Genomic DNA, 17,663 nt, shown 5'->3' on the forward strand with positions numbered 1-17,663 from the left:
CTTTAGCATCAAATTTCTCGTGAATTATATTTAGAATCGTTCTTATATTGTGAAACCCTTGACGTTTTGGCACAAAGCCATTTTGATCATTATGAACTAAATGTGATATATAGGGGTCTAATCTCCTTGCTAAAACTTTACAAAGTATTTTAGTGTCAACCCCCATCAGACTTATTGGTCTAAATGATGAACGCTCTGCAGGGGGTTTGCCAGGTTTCAGTATCAAAGTAATCATTGCCTGTCTCAGAGTGGGTGGGAGAGCTTCATTTTGATACGCTTCTTCATATTCAATTCAATTCAATTTTATTTATATAGCGCCAAATCACAACATAAGTCGCCTCAAGGCGCTTCATAGCATTCTACATTTATACGCTTCATACATGTTAAAAAGTGGAATTAACAATTTGTCTTGGAGAGTTTTATAAAATTCAATCGGAAAGCCATCCGGCCCAGGTGCTTTACCACTGTTAATGCTTTTGATAGCCTGTGATATCTCTTCAGTAGTTAGACGTCTGTCTAATTCCTGCTTTGTGTTTTCTGTTAGCGTCTGAAACTGAAGTTGATCTAAGAATATGTCCTGTTCTTCTGAGGTTTGAGCACATTCTGATTTATACAATTTTTCATAAAATTATCTAAAGCTGTCATTAATTTCCAATGGATCTACTGTTACATTCCCTGAGGAGGTCTTTATACTATTAATTGCTCTTTCACTCTGCATTTTCTTAATTCTCCATGCCAAAAGTCTACCTGCTTTCTCTCCTTGGTCGTAATAAGATTGCTTCAGCCACATTAGACTTTTTGCTGCTGCATCAGATGATAATTTATTATATTCAATTCTTAGACGTAGCAACTCACTTTGTTTTGTTGAGTCATCGCTAACGTTTAAGTCTAATTCCAAAGATTTAATCTGTTTATCCAGGGTTTCCATTCACTTTCTTTGCTGTTTATTCTTTGTACTCGTAAAGCTAAGAATTTCACTGATGATGCCATAGCCCTGACACTACACACTGCCCTGTCACACCTGGAGAAGAGAGACACGTATGTGAGAATGCTGTTTGTAGATTACAGCTCAGCATTCAATACCATCGTTCCCTCGAAGCTGGACAGGAAACTGCAGGATCTAGGACTGAGCAGCTCCCTCTGCAGCTGGATCCTTAGCTTCCTGTCTGACAGACACCAAGTGGTCAGACCGGGCAGCATCACCTCATCCCCCATCACACTGAACACTGGTGCTCCACAGGGGTGTGTACTGAGCCCTCTCCTGTACTCACTCTACACCTACGACTGCACAGCCACTAACAACTCCAACATCATTGTGAAGTTTGCGGACGACACTACAGTGGTGGGTCTTATCACCAACGGTGATGAGACGGCTTACAGGGAGGAGGTCAGTGCCCTGACCCACTGGTGTCAAGACAACCATCTCACCCTCAACGTCGCAAAGACAAAGGAGTTGATAGTGGACTTCCGGAGGTGCAGAGAAGTACACACCCCCATCACCATCAACGGCGCTGCTGTGGAGAGAGTGAGCAGCTTCCGGTTCCTTGGTGTACATCTGGCTGAGGATCTTACGTGGTCAGTACACACAAACAAAACAGTGAAGAAGGCGCAGCAGCGCCTCCTCTTTCTCAGGAGACTGAAAAGATTCGGCATGAGCCCCCGCATCCTCAGGACCTTCTATCGCTGTGCCATTGAGAGCATCCTCACTGGATGCATCACCACCTGGTATGGCAACAGCACCGCCTACAACTGCAAAGCTCTCCAGCAAGTAGTGCGGTGCTCTGAACGGATAATTGGAGGTGAGCTTCCCTCCCTCCAAGACATCTACAGGAAGCGCTGCCTGAGGAAAGTGGGGAGGATCATCAAGGACTCCAGTCACCCCAGCCATAAACTGTTCAGACTGCTTCCATCAGGAAGGAGGTTCTGCAGCATCCGGTCCCGTACCAGCAGACTGAGAGACAGCTTCTTCCACCAGGCCATCAGACTGCTGAACACGTCATAGACACCTCAGCTTCACTATTGGAACTTCAACATTATGCACTACACACTGTACAGTAATGCCACTGTTTTGCACATGTCTCACTCTGTATATTTTTATATATTTTATTTTATTTTTTACTATTTAATTTGTAAAAATGTGTATACACACACACACACACACACACACACACACACACACACGTAGAAAAACATTTAGTATACACATCCAGAAATGCATACACTATTATATATTGTACATATATTTATTAGTTTCAGGTTGGCCATTCTTGTATTTTGCTCGTTTGTGTTGTTGTGTTTGCACATCTCTGTTGCTTGTGGGGCTCGCACACAAGAATTTCACTTGCATGTGCTGTGCCAGTGTGCCTGCACATGTGATGTGACAATAAAAGTGATTTGATTTGATTTGATTTGATTTGATAATATATGCCTTGAATCCTTCCCATCTCACTGAGGCACAAGTTTGATCTGTATTTAACTCAAAGTAATTTTCGATTTTCTCCTCTACAAATTTAACAAATTCAGGATTCTGCAGCCATTTTGTTTGAAACCGCCAGTGAGGGGGTTATGGATAAACTTTCCTAGATGGATATTCAGTGAGATAGCTGCATGATCACTGATCACTATGCTATCATACTGACACTGTTTGATCCTTGATAAAAGTTCTCTTGAGACAAGAAAGTAATCTATACGTGAGCGGGATTTATGTATACTTGAATGACAGGAGAATTCTATTTTATCAGGATTTTGTTCTCTCCACACGTCTACCAAGTTGATATCTGATATAAATCGATTTATCAGTTGTCTAGTTTGTGCTTTATATGTATCTGAACCTGTTGAGCGATCCATACTCGGATTGAGAGTACAGTTAAAGTCTCCTCCAATTATATACAGTCCTTGCAAAGCAGATACAGTAAGAAACAGATCTTCAAAAAATTTGGGCTTATTTTCATTTGGGCCATAGAGACTCACCAAGTTTAAAGTAATAGAAAGGATGGTACCCTGAGTGATTACGTACCTACCAGCAGGGTCTTTTATTATGTTCGTCATTTGGAATGGTATGCTTCTATGAATCAAAATAATTACACCTCTTGCATAGTTATTGTATGATGCGTGGATCACCTGGCCAGGCCATCTGTTCCTCACAGACTTTAGTTCACAGTCTGTCAGATGTGTTTCTTGAAGAAAAACTATTTTTGATTTCAATTGCTTGATCCTGCTTATAACCTGTTTCCGTCTGATTAGTTTCCAGAGACCCCGGACATTCCCACTAGTGACTTTTATGTCAGAGATATTGCGGGTGTTTAGTTGGTCCATACTTTTCATTCTGTAATATTAAGATAACAACACGTGATGCTGATGTTGAGTAAACAAAAGTGACAAGTAAACTATGAATAAAATAAAATAGAGAAATAAATAGTGAAAAAAAAACCCTGGCATTGACCCATAACACTTAAAGTCCCTCCCCCCCCTTTCCCTTACTCAGAGTAGTAAACAAGGGGCTGTGCTATTCCACTACAAAGGGGAATAGCTGAACTATAAGAACCCAACCCAACTAAAGCAACAGTGGCGTCCGTCAACCATACATACACCATATTCAAACATAACATAAACATAACAAACCCATATGTGTTAACATATCAGACTAGCCACTAAATTAGAATAATTCCATGACTGTGTCCTTTTTGTAACTTACAGAATCCCACTTGAAAGGATAAAAGTTTAACCAAAGTAGGTAACATTGTTGTGTTCAAGAGGGAGAAAGAGAGAAAAAGGAAAAACAAACAAACAAAAAATTACGTTTGTAGTGCCGTTATTAAAACGTAATGGAAAATTTTCAAGCTCTAAAAAAGAAGAAAAAAAAACTTCCTGTGTCCAATAACATGGCAAGTTAATGAGTAGCAAAAAGCCAAATATTATAACTGAGCGAAAATACAGATTTTTACAGCTCGTCTATTAGTTATGAGCAGCTGATTCTGCAGTTCAGGGAGTGAAACGCTCACCGCTACAGTTAGTCCTGTCCAGTGTGTCTACGGTGGAAATCCTTGGCCTCCTTTGGAGATGAAAACAGCCGTATCTTCCCATCGTGGAGGATCCTCATCTTGCATGGATTATATTGAAAACCGCGGAACACTCCTTCGTCAGCAAACACTTTTCTGATTGCGTTGAACTCGGTTCGCTGCCGGATGGTCTCAGCTGAGAAATCTTGGGCAAAAAAAGAGTTTGTTTCCATCGTGCTCGATGTTACTGTGTTTTGTGGAGCGGAAAACAAACTCCCGATCTTGGAAGTTCAGGAATCGGATAAGGACAGCTCTGTGTTGGTTTGGCTTTGGAGGTGCTAGGGTGCGGTGGGCCCTCTCAATAACGAACGATCTGTCGGTCTCAAGCCAGCGCAGTAACACCTCCCTTATAAACTCCAGCAGTGGCGGCTGACCCTCGGTGCCCTCCCGGAGGCCAAATAGCTGCAGGTTCTTCCTTCGGCCCCGGTTCTCCAGGTCGTCGGTTTTTGCCTCCAGGTAGGATATCCGCTTCATGGCATTGCTGGGATAGGCCACGCTCTTACCCAGGAGCTCCTCTGCCGACATTATTCTATTTTCAGCTTCCTCCAGTCGTGTAGCATTTGCAGCAACATTTTGCTTTACCTCCGTCATTTTTGTCTCCAAAGCAGCAACTGACTTCGTCATTTCGCCCATACGGTTATCCATCTACGGTTATCTATAAACTCGCCGCGCAACGACCGAAGTTCAGCTAACACCGTGCTAAGGTCACCCATGCTACTAGCGCTAGCAGCTCCCTCGCTGCTTTCAGGCGTTGCGAAAATATCGGTTTTAACTGGTTTTTGGGAACCGCGTTTTCGGGTGAAAATATCACAGTCCTTGAGATTAGTCGTTTTTGACATTTTCCAATAGCAGTTAAGTTTGTAGTTTTGGGTTGTTCTGGGTTTTTAATGCAGGTTACATGGAGCAACCACTTTATGCAGCCATCTTGGTCCGCGGCTCCATAGCGCCATAAATGAAAGTTAAACACAGCGGAAAATAAATAAATCAAAGACTCAGCGGTCCTGTTTCTCTATTTTCACCTGTATGGAAGGCGGTACAGGTGTGCCGCAGCGGTCAGTGGAAGAATCCGCGAGTTTGTCTGTTGATTTCCCATTCTGTGGTAGCATACTCGGTGCTTGCTCGGAAGTTTAGGGGTTTTTTTCGCTGTAAGAAAGAAGTTTTCTTCCCACACAATGAACAGCGGATGCTAATGTTTTTGTCAATTTTACGGAATCAAACTCAAAGTAAGGCCAGTACTTCCACGCTTTAAACGCTGGACGCTCATACTCTCTCCCGCACTTGATATATTATCCATTGTTGATCTGCACACAGCTGTTGCCACGAACGTCGCATTCGCTTACGTCATTGTCATGAGACGTTCTCGCAAAAAACCACGGTTTTAGTAATGCAGTAATGCAGCGTGCTTACGGGAAAGTAACAGCAATCTAATGACCTTTTTGCAATAGTAATCCCTTACTTTGCTCGTTACTTAAAGTAATCGGATTACAGTAACGCGTTACTTGTAACGCTGTCCATCTCTGGTGGACAGAGGTCACCAACTTTATGGAGTCAGTCACTACAACACTCTAAACTTCATGTGGTCTTCAGATTAGCTCATGAACAGTGTTTAGAGAGCTTCATGGAATGGGTTTCCATGGCTACGCAGTGTCACTAAGGCCTTACATAACCAGGCACAATGCAATGCATAAGATGCAGAAAAGCACACTGACACTGTTGCAGTATTCATGCTTTCTGGATGAGAGATGAATTGTGCCGGTGTGAAGTTATTTTTCACAAGATGGCCTTGGCCCCTTAGTTCCGGTGAAATGTTTCAACACACCAAGACATTTTGGACAGTTTCATGCTCCTAGCTTTGTGGGAACAGTTTAGGGACAGCCCCTTCCTGGTCTAACATGATGGAGTGCCAGTGCACAAATTGGATGGGGGAATTTGGTGTGCAAGAACTTGACTGGCCTGCCAGAGTCCTGACCAAAACCTGATTAAACACCTTTGGAGTGAATTAGACTGTGAACCAGGCCTTCTCATCCAACAACATTGTCTGACCTTACAAATATATTTCTGGAAGAATGGTTGAAAATTCCCATAGATACATTCCTAAAACTTGTGTAAAGCCAGAACAGCTGAAGCTGTTATAGCTGCAAAGAGTGAGCTGACATCAGGCGTTACGAAAAATGTATATTAAAAGTATCTTGGTTTGTGTGAAATATGTTTTCTTTTAAAGGTTAACTTAACTCTGCCATCACTAATGCTGAACACAAGAAGGGAGAACACAAAGGGAAAAGTGCTGTCCTCATTTCACAGGACGATGTCCTGTAGGTATGAATCACGATTATTCTGAAGAAACTATCGTGTTAAAAATTGTATATGTGAATGTGACTTTTTTTAGAATAAAGAATAAATTAAACTCATGAAATCATAATGAAAGTGTTTATTGAATTAATACATCATACGTGGACAATTTAACAGTTAGTTCATATTTTATGAACACTGCCAAAAAGTTCCAAAAGAATGTGTCTTATTCAGCACTTTCACCCTGAAAAAAATAATGAAAGGTAAAATTATTCAACACATATTATCAACATTGAAACAATTCATTCTACATTGTAAATATAGTATCTACACTCTCTTCTCTCTTCAATTCACAGAAAATTATTAACATAAAGCTCTTATATCAAACAACTCCATTAAACAACGGTACATTTTTTGTAAAACAAATTAAATGAATTACCTTTCCAGCATCACGGCTCTTGGCTCTCAGTTTGTTGACCTGAGATTCAGCAATGTCAGCACGTTCCTGAGCTTCCTCCATCTCATGTTGGACCTTTCTCAGTCTGGACATGTGGGTGTTGGCCTGTTCCTCCTGTTCAGTGCAACAATATGTTTTATTTAAAAACATATCTGATCATATATGAGAGATATCTCAGTTATTAAGCTGTGAATTCCATATGTAAAAATCACAAAACATTTCACTCACAGCCTCCTCAGCCTGTCTCTTGTAAGCCTTGACTTTGAGCTGCAGCTTGTCCACCAGATCCTGAAGTCTGACCAAATTCTTCTTGTCCTCCTCAGTCTGCATAAACAACAAACTGTTACTGACGGCTGAAGAAGAAAGAATTTAGGAACTTAAATGTAATAGATGTTTAGGTAAATGTGTAATCACCTGGTAGGTGAGCTCCTTCACTCTCCTCTCATATTTGCGGACTCCTTTAACAGCATCAGCTCCACGTCTCTGCTCAGCTTCAACTTCAGCTTCCAGTTCACGGACCTTTAATGCCATTAAAAATAATCAGCTTTTAATAAATATTAAGAGTACAGAGAAGAAAATGGGTGGAGATCATGTGATGGAATCAAAGTGTTTTTTCTTTTTAAATATTTGAATAATAGTTCGAGAACAACATACCCTGGACTCCAGTTTCTGGAGCTGCTTCTTGCCACCCTTCATGGCGAGGTTCTCTGCCTCATCCAGACGGTGCTGCAGGTCCTTGACTGTGACCTCCAGGTTCTTCTTCATCCTCTCCAGGTGAGCACTGGTGTCCTGCTCCTTCTTCAGCTCCTCAGCCATCATGGCAGCCTGAAAGTATGGGTGGTGTTGGCATTATTGATCAAGCATGAACAAAAATTTTGAAAAGAAAAGAAGGCTTGTAAAGTACTAACTTACATCAGTGATAGCCTTTTTGGCCTTCTCCTCAGCATTTCTTGCTTCCTGAACTGCATCATCCACCTCACCCTGAACCTGGACAAGGTCAGCCTCCAGCTTCTTCTTGGTGTTCAAAAGACTGGTGTTCTGAATGAAAGAGAACAGTTTTAATGCTGTGATTCTCACTCTCTGATGTCTCAAAGTTCTTGTAAAGTAATGAATACCAACCTGAGAGTGAAGCAGTCCAACACGCTCGCTAGCATCAACCAACTCCTGCTCAGCTACTTTGCGTCCTCTCTCTGTCTGCTCCAGAGCGGCTCTCAGCTCCTCAATCTCAGCCACCATCAGACCATTTCTGCGCTCCACCATGGCGACCTGCTCCTTCATGTCTTCCTGTCCTCTGACTGCATCATCCAGGTGCAGCTGAGCATCCTGATGACAAACAAACAAAAGATATTATCATTGTTTGCTTGGAGGTTAATTAAAAATTCACACAAACACAAATGAACTACCAACTCACCTTGAGCTGTCCTTGGACATTCCTCAGTTGTTTCTGGGCCTCAGCAGCCTGTCTGTTGGCATGGCTCAACTGAATCTCCATCTCATTCAGGTCTCCCTCCATCTTCTTCTTGACTCTCAGGGCATCATTCCTGCTCCTGACCTCAGCATCAAGGGTGCTCTGCATGGAGTCAATCACCCTCTGGCTGTTCCTCTTGATCTGCTCCATCTCCTCGTCCTTCTCTGACAGCTTCCTGTCAATCTCACCTTTTACCTGGTTTAGCTCAAGCTGAACACGAAGGATCTTGGCCTCCTCGTGTTCCAGAGTTCCCTTTAAATAAAGGTTTATTTCAACATAAACTGGAGAAGGGATAGTTTTAGAAATGTAATTACAAACAAAGTACATTTTTATAAAATACATTACCTCAGCTTCCTCCAGAGCTGTCTGAATTTCAGACTTCTCAGTCTCAACAGTCTTCTTGGCCTTTTCCAGCTCATGGATGCTCTTTCCAGTCTCACCAATCTGCTCAGTCAGATCTGAGATCTCCTCTACAGAGCAAACACAGCCAAGAGTTTTAGTACTTGGAGCTGATATATGCAAATGTTTTGGCCACAACAAAAGCTGTATATGAATATAAACATTAGAATCATATCCATATGATCTATAGCAAGATAAGCATACGCTGCAGGTTCTTGTTCTCTCTCTTCATGGTCTCAAGATGATCCAGAGCCTCTTCATATGAGTTCTTCATCTTGAACAACTCAGTGCTGAGAGAACGAGCCTCCTTTTGGGCTCCTTCCAGCTCTGCCTGGCTCTCCTCATACTTCTGCTTCCATTCTGCCAGGACCTAGATTAATTAAAAATTAATTAATTAAATAATTAGTTGTTGTAATGGGTGTAATTTCTCCTTTGATGACAGAGGTTATGTTTAAAACTTTACCTTATCAAAGTTCCTCTGCTTCTTGTCAAGGTTGGCAGCCAGAGCATTAGCTCTCTCCACATCAATCATGAGGTCCTCCACCTCACCCTGCAGCCTCTGCTTGGTCTTCTCCAGTGAGGCACACTTGGAGTTCACAGCCTCAATGGATTCCTCAGCCTCCTGCAGGCGCTGGGCAAGCTTTTTCCTGTTGTTAAAATATTTTTTTTTTAAATTAAGGCTGAATTGTTTGGTTTTAAATCTGAAAACTAATTTAAACAATGAAAGTATGGTGACTTACTTGGACTCCTCCAGCTCCTCGGTGCGCTGGATAGCATCAGTCTCATATTTGGATCGCCACTGAGCCACCTCACTGTTGGCCTTGGACATTCCTCGCTGCAGCTCAGCCTTGGCCTCCTGCTCCTCCTCAAACTGCTCTCTGAGCAGATCACAGTCATGACGTGCTGACTGAACAGCATGAGCCAGGGCATTCTTGGCCTGTTGAAGTGACAGTTGATTTCAGATTTCGATATTTTATTGTTGAAATCAATTTTAAAGTCTAATGCTGAGAGGATAACAAATTTAAGAGGTAAAACCTTAGAAAGAAATTAGAGGATTATCTGTCTCAGAGTTACTGAGTGTCTCTGTAACTGATTAAAACTTGTCTCTGTTTTTATTAGTAAGTGCTGAAATTTAACAGAAGAGAGAAAATATTTCAGACCTTCACTTCCTCCTCAACGTGTCTCTTCAGTTCCTCAATCTGCTGAGTGAAGGCCTGCTTGCCCCTTGTGAGCTGAGAAACAAGAGCTTCTTTCTCCTCAAGCTGGCGACTGAACTCACCTGTAGTTAACACACATGTATTAAGCCCAGTTTGTTTCATTTCACCCACTGATTGGTTGTAGTTTTAGGTACCTGTAAATGACAAATTTCCAGACACAGACTGTTTCTTTGTTATACATCACTTACCATTCTCTGTTTGAAGTCTCGCCTTCTGGGCATTAATGTCATTCAGCTGACGAACATTCTCATCATTTTTGGCTTTGAGTTCACTTAGTTGATCCTCAAGAGTCCTGCACATTTTCTCCAAGTTGCCCTGTCACCAAGTAATGCCATATCCATGTTAACAGTTAATGAGCTGCTTTGGCGGTCCTGAAATGTAAAAAAGAAAAAATCTGTTCTCTATAAATACTGTCCGCACCTTTGCTTTAGCAACAGCCTCCATGTTGCTGGAGAGGTCATCAATCTCCATCTTGTACTCGCTCTTCTCTTTCTCCAGCTTCTGTTTGACACGCTGGAGGTTGTCGATCTGCTCTCCGAGCTCTGCTACAGTGTCAGCCTGCTTCTTACGGAGAGCTGCTGCAGTAGCTTCATGCTGCAGAGTTGATTCCTCAAGATCACGACGCAGTTTCTGGAACTCAGCCTCTCGCTTCTTGTTCATCTCAATCTGAGCAGCTGTTGCTCCACCAGCTTCCTCGAGCCTCTCGCTGATCTCTTCAAGCTCCCTGGAGAGGTCGGCTCTCTGCTTCTCTACCTTAGCCCGAGCTGCCCTCTCAGCCTCAATCTCCTCTTCCAGCTCCTCAATACGAGCCTAGTTTGAAATTATTTGGATTTATCGATTAGAACCTAAACTAAACTAGGTTTTTGAATTATAATGAGCAATATTCTTTATGAAGACTGGTCGTTAGTGTTACCTGAAGTTCTTTAATCTTCTTCTGAAGTTGAGCACCAAGGGATTGTTCATCTTCAATTTTGCTGAGAAGTTGGCTGATTTCAAAGTCCTTCCTTGGTGTGGAAGAAGTATGGTTTTACGATCATAGTCCATATGATTATTGCAATGCAGTGTGTGTAAAGAAAATTATTTACAAAAAAAGCCCTACTTCTTGATTTTCTCATCAGACTGCTGCTTGTCATTCTCCAGATCCATTATGGATTCCTGGGCCAGTTTCAGATCTCCCTCCAGCTTCCTCTTGGCTCTCTCAAGGTCCATGCGGAGCTTCTTCTCTTGCTCCAGTGAACCCTCAAGCTATAAAGTCATGTCAGTTGATTCAAGTGGTTGGTATGACAATGATTTAGTACTAAAATTCTTTCCATAGAAAACAAAAAACAACAACGTAATTTTTATAGTTTTCTTACATCATCAACTTGCTGTTCCAGCTTTGTTTTGGACTTGGTCAGAGTGTTGACTTTGTCCTCCTCTGCCTGGAGATCATCCAGTGTTTGTTGATGGGCCTCTTGTAAGGCTTTCTTCTCCTTAGTCAACTTGGCAATTGACTCATCTTGAGATGCCATCTCCTCTGTCAGGTTTTTCACCTGAAACAATGTGAATACATTAAGTTTAATTTTGTTCGAGATTTTGCTGATTATTTGATCGTTTAACATGTATATTCAAAGAACAACATTACATGTTTTAATTGAACTAAGAATATAATCAAAATGAACTGAACCTTGTTTTCTGTGGCATGTTTCTCCTTCTCCACTTTGGCCAAGGTGAGCTCCAAGTCATCAATGTCCTTCTTCAGCTCAGAGCATTCATCCTCCAGCTTCCTCTTCTTAGCAGTCAGCTCAGCATTGATTTCCTCTTCATCCTCCAGTCTCTCACTTGTCTCTTTGAGTTTGGCCTCGAGCTGGATCTTGCTCTTAATGAGCCCCTCACACCTTTCTTCAGCATCGGAGAGATTGTCAACTTCCTATAATACATGTTGAACACACAAGTTAGATTATTTGTGAGTCACATTGTCCTAGTGTTTTCTTGATCGTACTTTTAGCTACACTTTTGTTTTAGCACATAAATAATCAGAGGATAAAATAAGCATGTGGCCTTTTCATATCTAAATTTAATATACATGAACTATAAGTGTAATATAAAATTTTCTCTACTACTTACTGCAGCCACTTGAAGTTGCAGGTCATTCTTCTCCTGCAGCAGGCTGACCATCTTCTCTTCCAGTTCCTTCTTCTTAGCCAGAGCAGCAGCCAGGTCTGTCTTCATCTTCTCATAGTTCTCCTTCATGTTCTGCAACTCCTTCTCAGTCTCAGCACTCTTCAGAAGAGGCTTGATTTTGAAGTATACTTTCAGCCATGGCCAGTTCTTGACATTCATGAAAGAACGGATGTTGTACTGGATGGTGTAGATAGATTCTCTAAAAACCAAACATGAGAGTGTTACTTTTAGTGTCGTAGGATCTTAATATGAGGAAGGAAATAAAAAAGAGAATACAATAGAGTTTAGTATGACAATGTTACCTCCTCTCCATCATCTTCACAAACTCTTTCCTCATGACATATCCTCTGCAGAGAGCCTGAGTCATGGTCACCAGCTCAGCCAGTTTCTCATCTCTCATCTCCTCAAGAGTGCCCAGCAGACCAGCTTTGAAGAACACCTATTTAATCATTGAAAACATAAGTACAAGTGCAAATGGACAGTGTTTTTTATACCCATTAATATAACAAAGTGTACCTTTGTGTGCCCAAACATGTACTGTGTGTGATCCACATCAATGGAGCCAAGCAGCTTCTCTGAAGCTTTCTTGTTGTCAATGAACTGTCCCTCAGGGATGACACTGGCATTCAACACTTTGTATCTTCAAGAGAGAATCATGTTGTTACTTAGATTTTTCTTTCACCATATTCAAGTTTCCCCTTTACAAAAACAATGAAACAAATTTTCCTTTCCAATATTGTAATGTGCTGTCACCTCTGCTTGAAGTCACCATAGAGGATTCTGCTGGGGAAACCCTTTCTGCAGATTCTGATGCCCTCCAGTACACCGTTACACCTCAGCTGGTGGATGACCAGGAAGTTCTCCATAAGGCCTGAGAGTCAGAAATGCATAATGTTTCAAATCTTTTCTATATTCTTACTGTCATTTTTACAGTTAATATTACTGTGGGGTACCTGGGGTCTTTGTCTCATTGGGAATCAGGCAACGGACAAAGTGAGGATGAGTGCTTCTTAAGTTGGTCATCAGCTTGGCCAGATTCTCCTGTAGATCAGCATCATTAAATAATAGGTTAATACTATTTAAAAATTTGCATTTAATTTATATATATATATATATATATATATATATATATATATAAATCTATACATACTCTGAAAAGAGCAGACACAGTCTGGAAGGAACCACCCTTCTTCTTGCCACCCTTCTTGCCACCACCACCAGCAGCCTCTGTTTTTGTAAGCAGTAAATTTCATTATTGGAATTGAAAAAATATTTTTCACTGTATAATTTTTTCCTGCAGTAGCTATCTGTACTGGACATGGGAGTTTGTGAGCACTTTTTTTTCTTACCTTCAGCTCCAGCATGGGCTGCGTACAGGAAGCCCAGCAGTTTGTTTGAAGACTTCTGGTAGAGCTGAACAACTGAGTCATTCAGTGGGTCCTTGTTCTTGTCCAGCCAGCCAGTGATATTGTAGTCCACTGTACCAGCATAGTGAACCAGGGAGAAGTGTGCCTCAGCCTTGCCCTTTCCAGGCTTTGGTTTCTCAAATGCTTTGGTCTTGCCAAGATGCTGATCGTGCAGCTTGTTCTTGAACGTTGTGTCAGAGGCCTTAGGGAACATGCACTCCTCTTCAAGGATGGAGAAGATGCCCATTGGCTGAGAAAATATCATAAATTATATTAAAATTTCAAGGGAGGTAACATATGCAACCACATGTACATTTCTTCCATAGTAGCTGTTTACCTTCTCAATAAGCTCAATGCAGGCAGCCAAGTCCATACCAAAGTCAATGAACTCCCATATAATGCCTTCTTTCTTGTACTCCTCTTGCTCCAGGACAAACATGTGATGGTTGAAAAACTGTTGCAGTTTCTCATTGGTGAAGTTGATGCAGAGTTGCTCCAAGCTGTTGAACTGTAATAGTACAACCATGTCTAACTTCATGGCAATAAAGTCTTTAAAGTTTAAGAAATGTGTTGAAATGTTTCAAGTGCTCACATCAAAGATCTCAAACCCAGCGATATCCAGCACTCCAATGAAGAACTGTCTGGGCTGCTTTGTGTCCAGCATCTCATTGATACGGATAACCATCCACAAGAACATTTTCTCATAGATAGATTTGCACAGAGCCGAGACAGCATTGTTGACCTGGCAAACAAGAATTTATAATGATACAAAACCATATGAATACAGCTATAATGTTTATAATTATAATATGATTATACAAGTCTCCCTTTTATGAATTACCTGTGGGACGGTCTGACCTTTGGTCACCATCTCATTGCCAACCTTGACTCTTGGGTAGCACAAAGCTTTCAGCATATCAGCCGAGTTCAGGCCCAGTAGGTACGCAATCTTGTCAGCCACTGTTGGATTAAAACAAATCATTATAATACCTAATAAATACAAATACTTCAAACATTTCTCCATTATAGAAATTTTTCACAATACCCTCGGTGCCATCAGGTTCAGCCTGCTCTTCACGCTGCTTCTGCTTGAATTTCATGTTGCCATGATGCATCACAGCACCAGTCAGCTTGTAGATGCTTAACTTCTCATCACCAGTAAAGCCCAAGATGTCAATAGCAGTCTGTAAGAAAAAAATGAAATCAGCTATCAATAAATAAAACAAAAGAAGATATTTATGGTTAAGTATAAGATTCTGTGTCAAATGTGATTTTACATCTGTTGCAATGAACTCCTCCACATCATCGATGCTCTTGACAGTGATTTCACCCTGACTGATCATTGGATAGTCATAAGGGTTAGTTGTGATCAGAAGAGCCTCTGAAAGGAGAAATGAAGTTAACTTGTTTTTTTTGCTTAGAATGTGATTTTAATGGTTTTAAAATTTACTTAGGTGTCCTGTCAGCATACCCAGAAGCTCAGGCTTGTGGCCTGTCATCAGCTGATAGAAGATATGGTAGCTCCTCTCAGCAGACAACTGGAAGGTGACACGGGACTTCTCCAGCAGATCTAAGGACAACAGATTAATTTTGACACTGTAGACATGAGACATCACAGTCAAAACTGCAAAATGGATCATACATGCATTTATTTCCTTGGCTGTCATTGGGCGTGTTTGAAACTTTTTTCAGTTCTGTTGCTTTACTTATAACGTGCTTCACAGTATACCTTATTATACTTTAAATGTTCCGTGAAGTTGCAATATGTTCCTACTTATACTTACACACGATAACTGCTGGGTTACAGTATATAACTTATATATATAGCGTAACCACACTGTTCATGCATCCGTGTGTTCCACCACAACAGACAATATTACTTCTTCTGAAATTAAGTGACTCATCTCTTTATGTGCTGTAAAATAACTAAACAGATCTGTTACATAATATTTAGGTTTTTTTTTGGTTGGTTTGGGGGGGGGGGGGGGGGGGGCATTCTGGACCTATCAGTTTGATTCTCATTCCCCAGAGCTCGAATACATTTAAGTGACTAATTAAATATAATTTCTATCACAGATAATGGTAATTTACACTGTGGTTCAAACTTACATGTTTCAATATCAGCTGAAGACAGCTTGCCAGATGTGCCAAAGTGAATCCTGATGAATTTACCCTACAGGGGTAGATCTTTATTAATATTGCCTTTCATGAGAGCAAGTAGTAAAAAGCTCATTTACATTAACTCATTTTAATCACTTACAAATCGAGAGGAGTTGTCATTCCTCACAGTCTTGGCATTACCGTAGGCCTCCAACAGAGGGTTGGCAGCAACAATCTGATCCTCAAGAGAGCCCTGCAAGAATATATTGTTTTTATGTGAGCTGATCTTCCAAAATTGATTTTCTTTTTCTGTCACAAAGACTTTGACGCAGAATAAAGAATCTACCTGTATTTTGCCAGCTGCTGGCTCAGCCTTCTTAGCTCCAAGAGCTGCAATTGTTGCAAAGTACTGGATGACACGTTTGGTGTTGACAGTCTTTCCTGCACCGGATTCTCCACTGGGGTTTAGGGGACACATTGTTAAAATGCCTTTATATCGTTTTTATATATTTTGCATACAGTTTTTATTATACTCACGTAATCAGGACAGACTGGTTCTCACGATCTAAAAGAAAAACATATAAGCATGTCTTGAATAATCTTAGTATTCATTTATTTCCTATCACTTATAAGTAGCTATGTGGTAAGAAGCAATTTTTTTCACGCAATGATTAATGGTCATCTCTTTAAGTAGAAGTCCTAAATGCATTTAAAGGCTTTAATAGGGAATTGAGCTTACCAGTGAGCATAAACTGATAGGCATTGTCAGAGATGGAGAAGATGTGGGGTGGAGCCTCAATCCTCTTCTTTCCTCTGTATGCTCCTACACATGTAGCATCATATACAGGAAGCCACTTGTAGGGATTGACGACAACGCAGAACAACCCAGAGTAGGTCTGTATCATAGACAATAAATATCATTTAAACATTTACAGATCAGCATGATACTTTCCTCTCACACACAGCAATGTGAAAACTTACGTAGATCATCCATGATGCATAACGCTCTTTGAGGTTAAACAACACAGATGGCTCATTAAGGTGGGTCATCATGGCCATGTCCTCCATCTTATCAAACTTTGGAGGGTTCCTAGGGTGGATTTCATCCTCCTTTACAGTGACCGTCTGAATAGAAAATTAAGATCACTTAGAAAAAATCAGCTTTCAAAGTTTGGCACTATATATTTGACAAATAGATAAAGTACATTGATAATTCATCTACCTTTCCGTCGTCTGTCTCAACAGTGGCTTTACCACCCTCCTTCTTGGTAAGTTTCCCCTTGACATACATCTCATCAGGAACAGTCACAAAGAAGGCCGTCTTGGCATCAAATGGAGCAGTCTGGGCCTCAATCCTCTCCTTTTCTGGCTTGCGTAGGTAAATGGCCGCCGCGCCATACTGCGCCATCTCCGCGTCTGTGCTCATGGTGGCACTTTACTAAAGACTGAAAATATGATGGATTGACACATAAATCATTTACTGTACTTATTATACAAACCATAATTAACATCCATTCTTTTTGATTCGTGGATTTTACCTCAGCTGATGCAAACAGAACTTCCTTGGTATCCTGTGTATGTCAAGGTGCTATAAAATAAGTAAACGTATATCAATGGACATTTTACTCTTTAATTTAAGAATCCATTCAAAAAGTAAAATTTTCAGTGTCAAAAAAAAATTTAATAACTGAACACTTAAAAATGTAAAATATAAACTTAATGAGAGCATATAATACACAGTAGATAAAACATGGTAGCTGAATCCTTTACTGTACTCACCCGTCTTAGATGCCCGTCAGCTAGAGCAAATGTCCAGAGCTGCTGCTTTTATAGACAACGGCTCTGCTTCCTCAGCATTCACACTCTCCTTAGTTTGGTCATGAATGTCTGACACCTTGCTTCTTGATACTGATATGGTCAAAAATAAATGAATTGTTTTGATCCATTTTCCACATATGTAATCCCTCTTTTCTAATACAACATACTTTCAAATATAAACAATTCAGCTGTATTCCTTAGTGAAAAAAATATTGCCAATGTATTGTGGTTTATTTGGTATATTTATTTAAGTGATTATGCTCCTAAATATGGAAAATGTAAGAAATG

The 17,663-nt window shown here is 40.8% G+C and overlaps 1 protein-coding gene across 2 annotated transcripts; it reads right to left on the minus strand.

The window, feature by feature from the left end:
- Nucleotides 1-6,466: 6,466 nt before the first annotated feature.
- LOC113018377 (myosin heavy chain, fast skeletal muscle-like) lies at nucleotides 6,467-17,356 on the minus strand. Of its 2 annotated transcripts, XM_026161442.1 has the most exons (41): nucleotides 17,337-17,356; nucleotides 17,096-17,145; nucleotides 16,780-17,002; nucleotides 16,539-16,682; nucleotides 16,297-16,453; nucleotides 16,095-16,122; nucleotides 15,904-16,015; nucleotides 15,718-15,810; nucleotides 15,567-15,630; nucleotides 14,929-15,027; nucleotides 14,735-14,838; nucleotides 14,503-14,641; nucleotides 14,299-14,417; nucleotides 14,050-14,199; nucleotides 13,795-13,965; nucleotides 13,401-13,707; nucleotides 13,202-13,278; nucleotides 13,005-13,092; nucleotides 12,805-12,922; nucleotides 12,568-12,691; nucleotides 12,354-12,490; nucleotides 11,995-12,250; nucleotides 11,555-11,797; nucleotides 11,244-11,420; nucleotides 10,988-11,133; nucleotides 10,802-10,892; nucleotides 10,309-10,698; nucleotides 10,077-10,203; nucleotides 9,832-9,950; nucleotides 9,412-9,608; nucleotides 9,135-9,318; nucleotides 8,876-9,041; nucleotides 8,618-8,742; nucleotides 8,216-8,524; nucleotides 7,924-8,127; nucleotides 7,717-7,842; nucleotides 7,459-7,629; nucleotides 7,219-7,323; nucleotides 7,033-7,128; nucleotides 6,787-6,918; nucleotides 6,467-6,591 (listed from the first exon to the last, which is right to left on the minus strand). In XM_026161442.1, exons 3-41 carry the CDS (start codon nucleotides 16,981-16,983, stop codon nucleotides 6,574-6,576), a joined length of 5,817 nt encoding a protein of 1,938 aa, XP_026017227.1. In that variant the 5' UTR covers nucleotides 16,984-17,002; nucleotides 17,096-17,145; nucleotides 17,337-17,356; the 3' UTR covers nucleotides 6,467-6,573. The 2 variants fall into 2 exon arrangements, with proteins under 2 accessions (XP_026017227.1, XP_026017226.1); XM_026161441.1 differs by having other exon boundaries at nucleotides 15,718-16,015.
- Between the last annotated feature and the right edge of the window lie 307 nt (nucleotides 17,357-17,663).

This window comes from Astatotilapia calliptera, unplaced genomic scaffold (genome assembly GCF_900246225.1).
Source record: "Astatotilapia calliptera unplaced genomic scaffold, fAstCal1.2 U_scaffold_71, whole genome shotgun sequence".
In the NCBI taxonomy this organism is placed as follows: Eukaryota; Metazoa; Chordata; class Actinopteri; order Cichliformes; family Cichlidae; genus Astatotilapia; species Astatotilapia calliptera.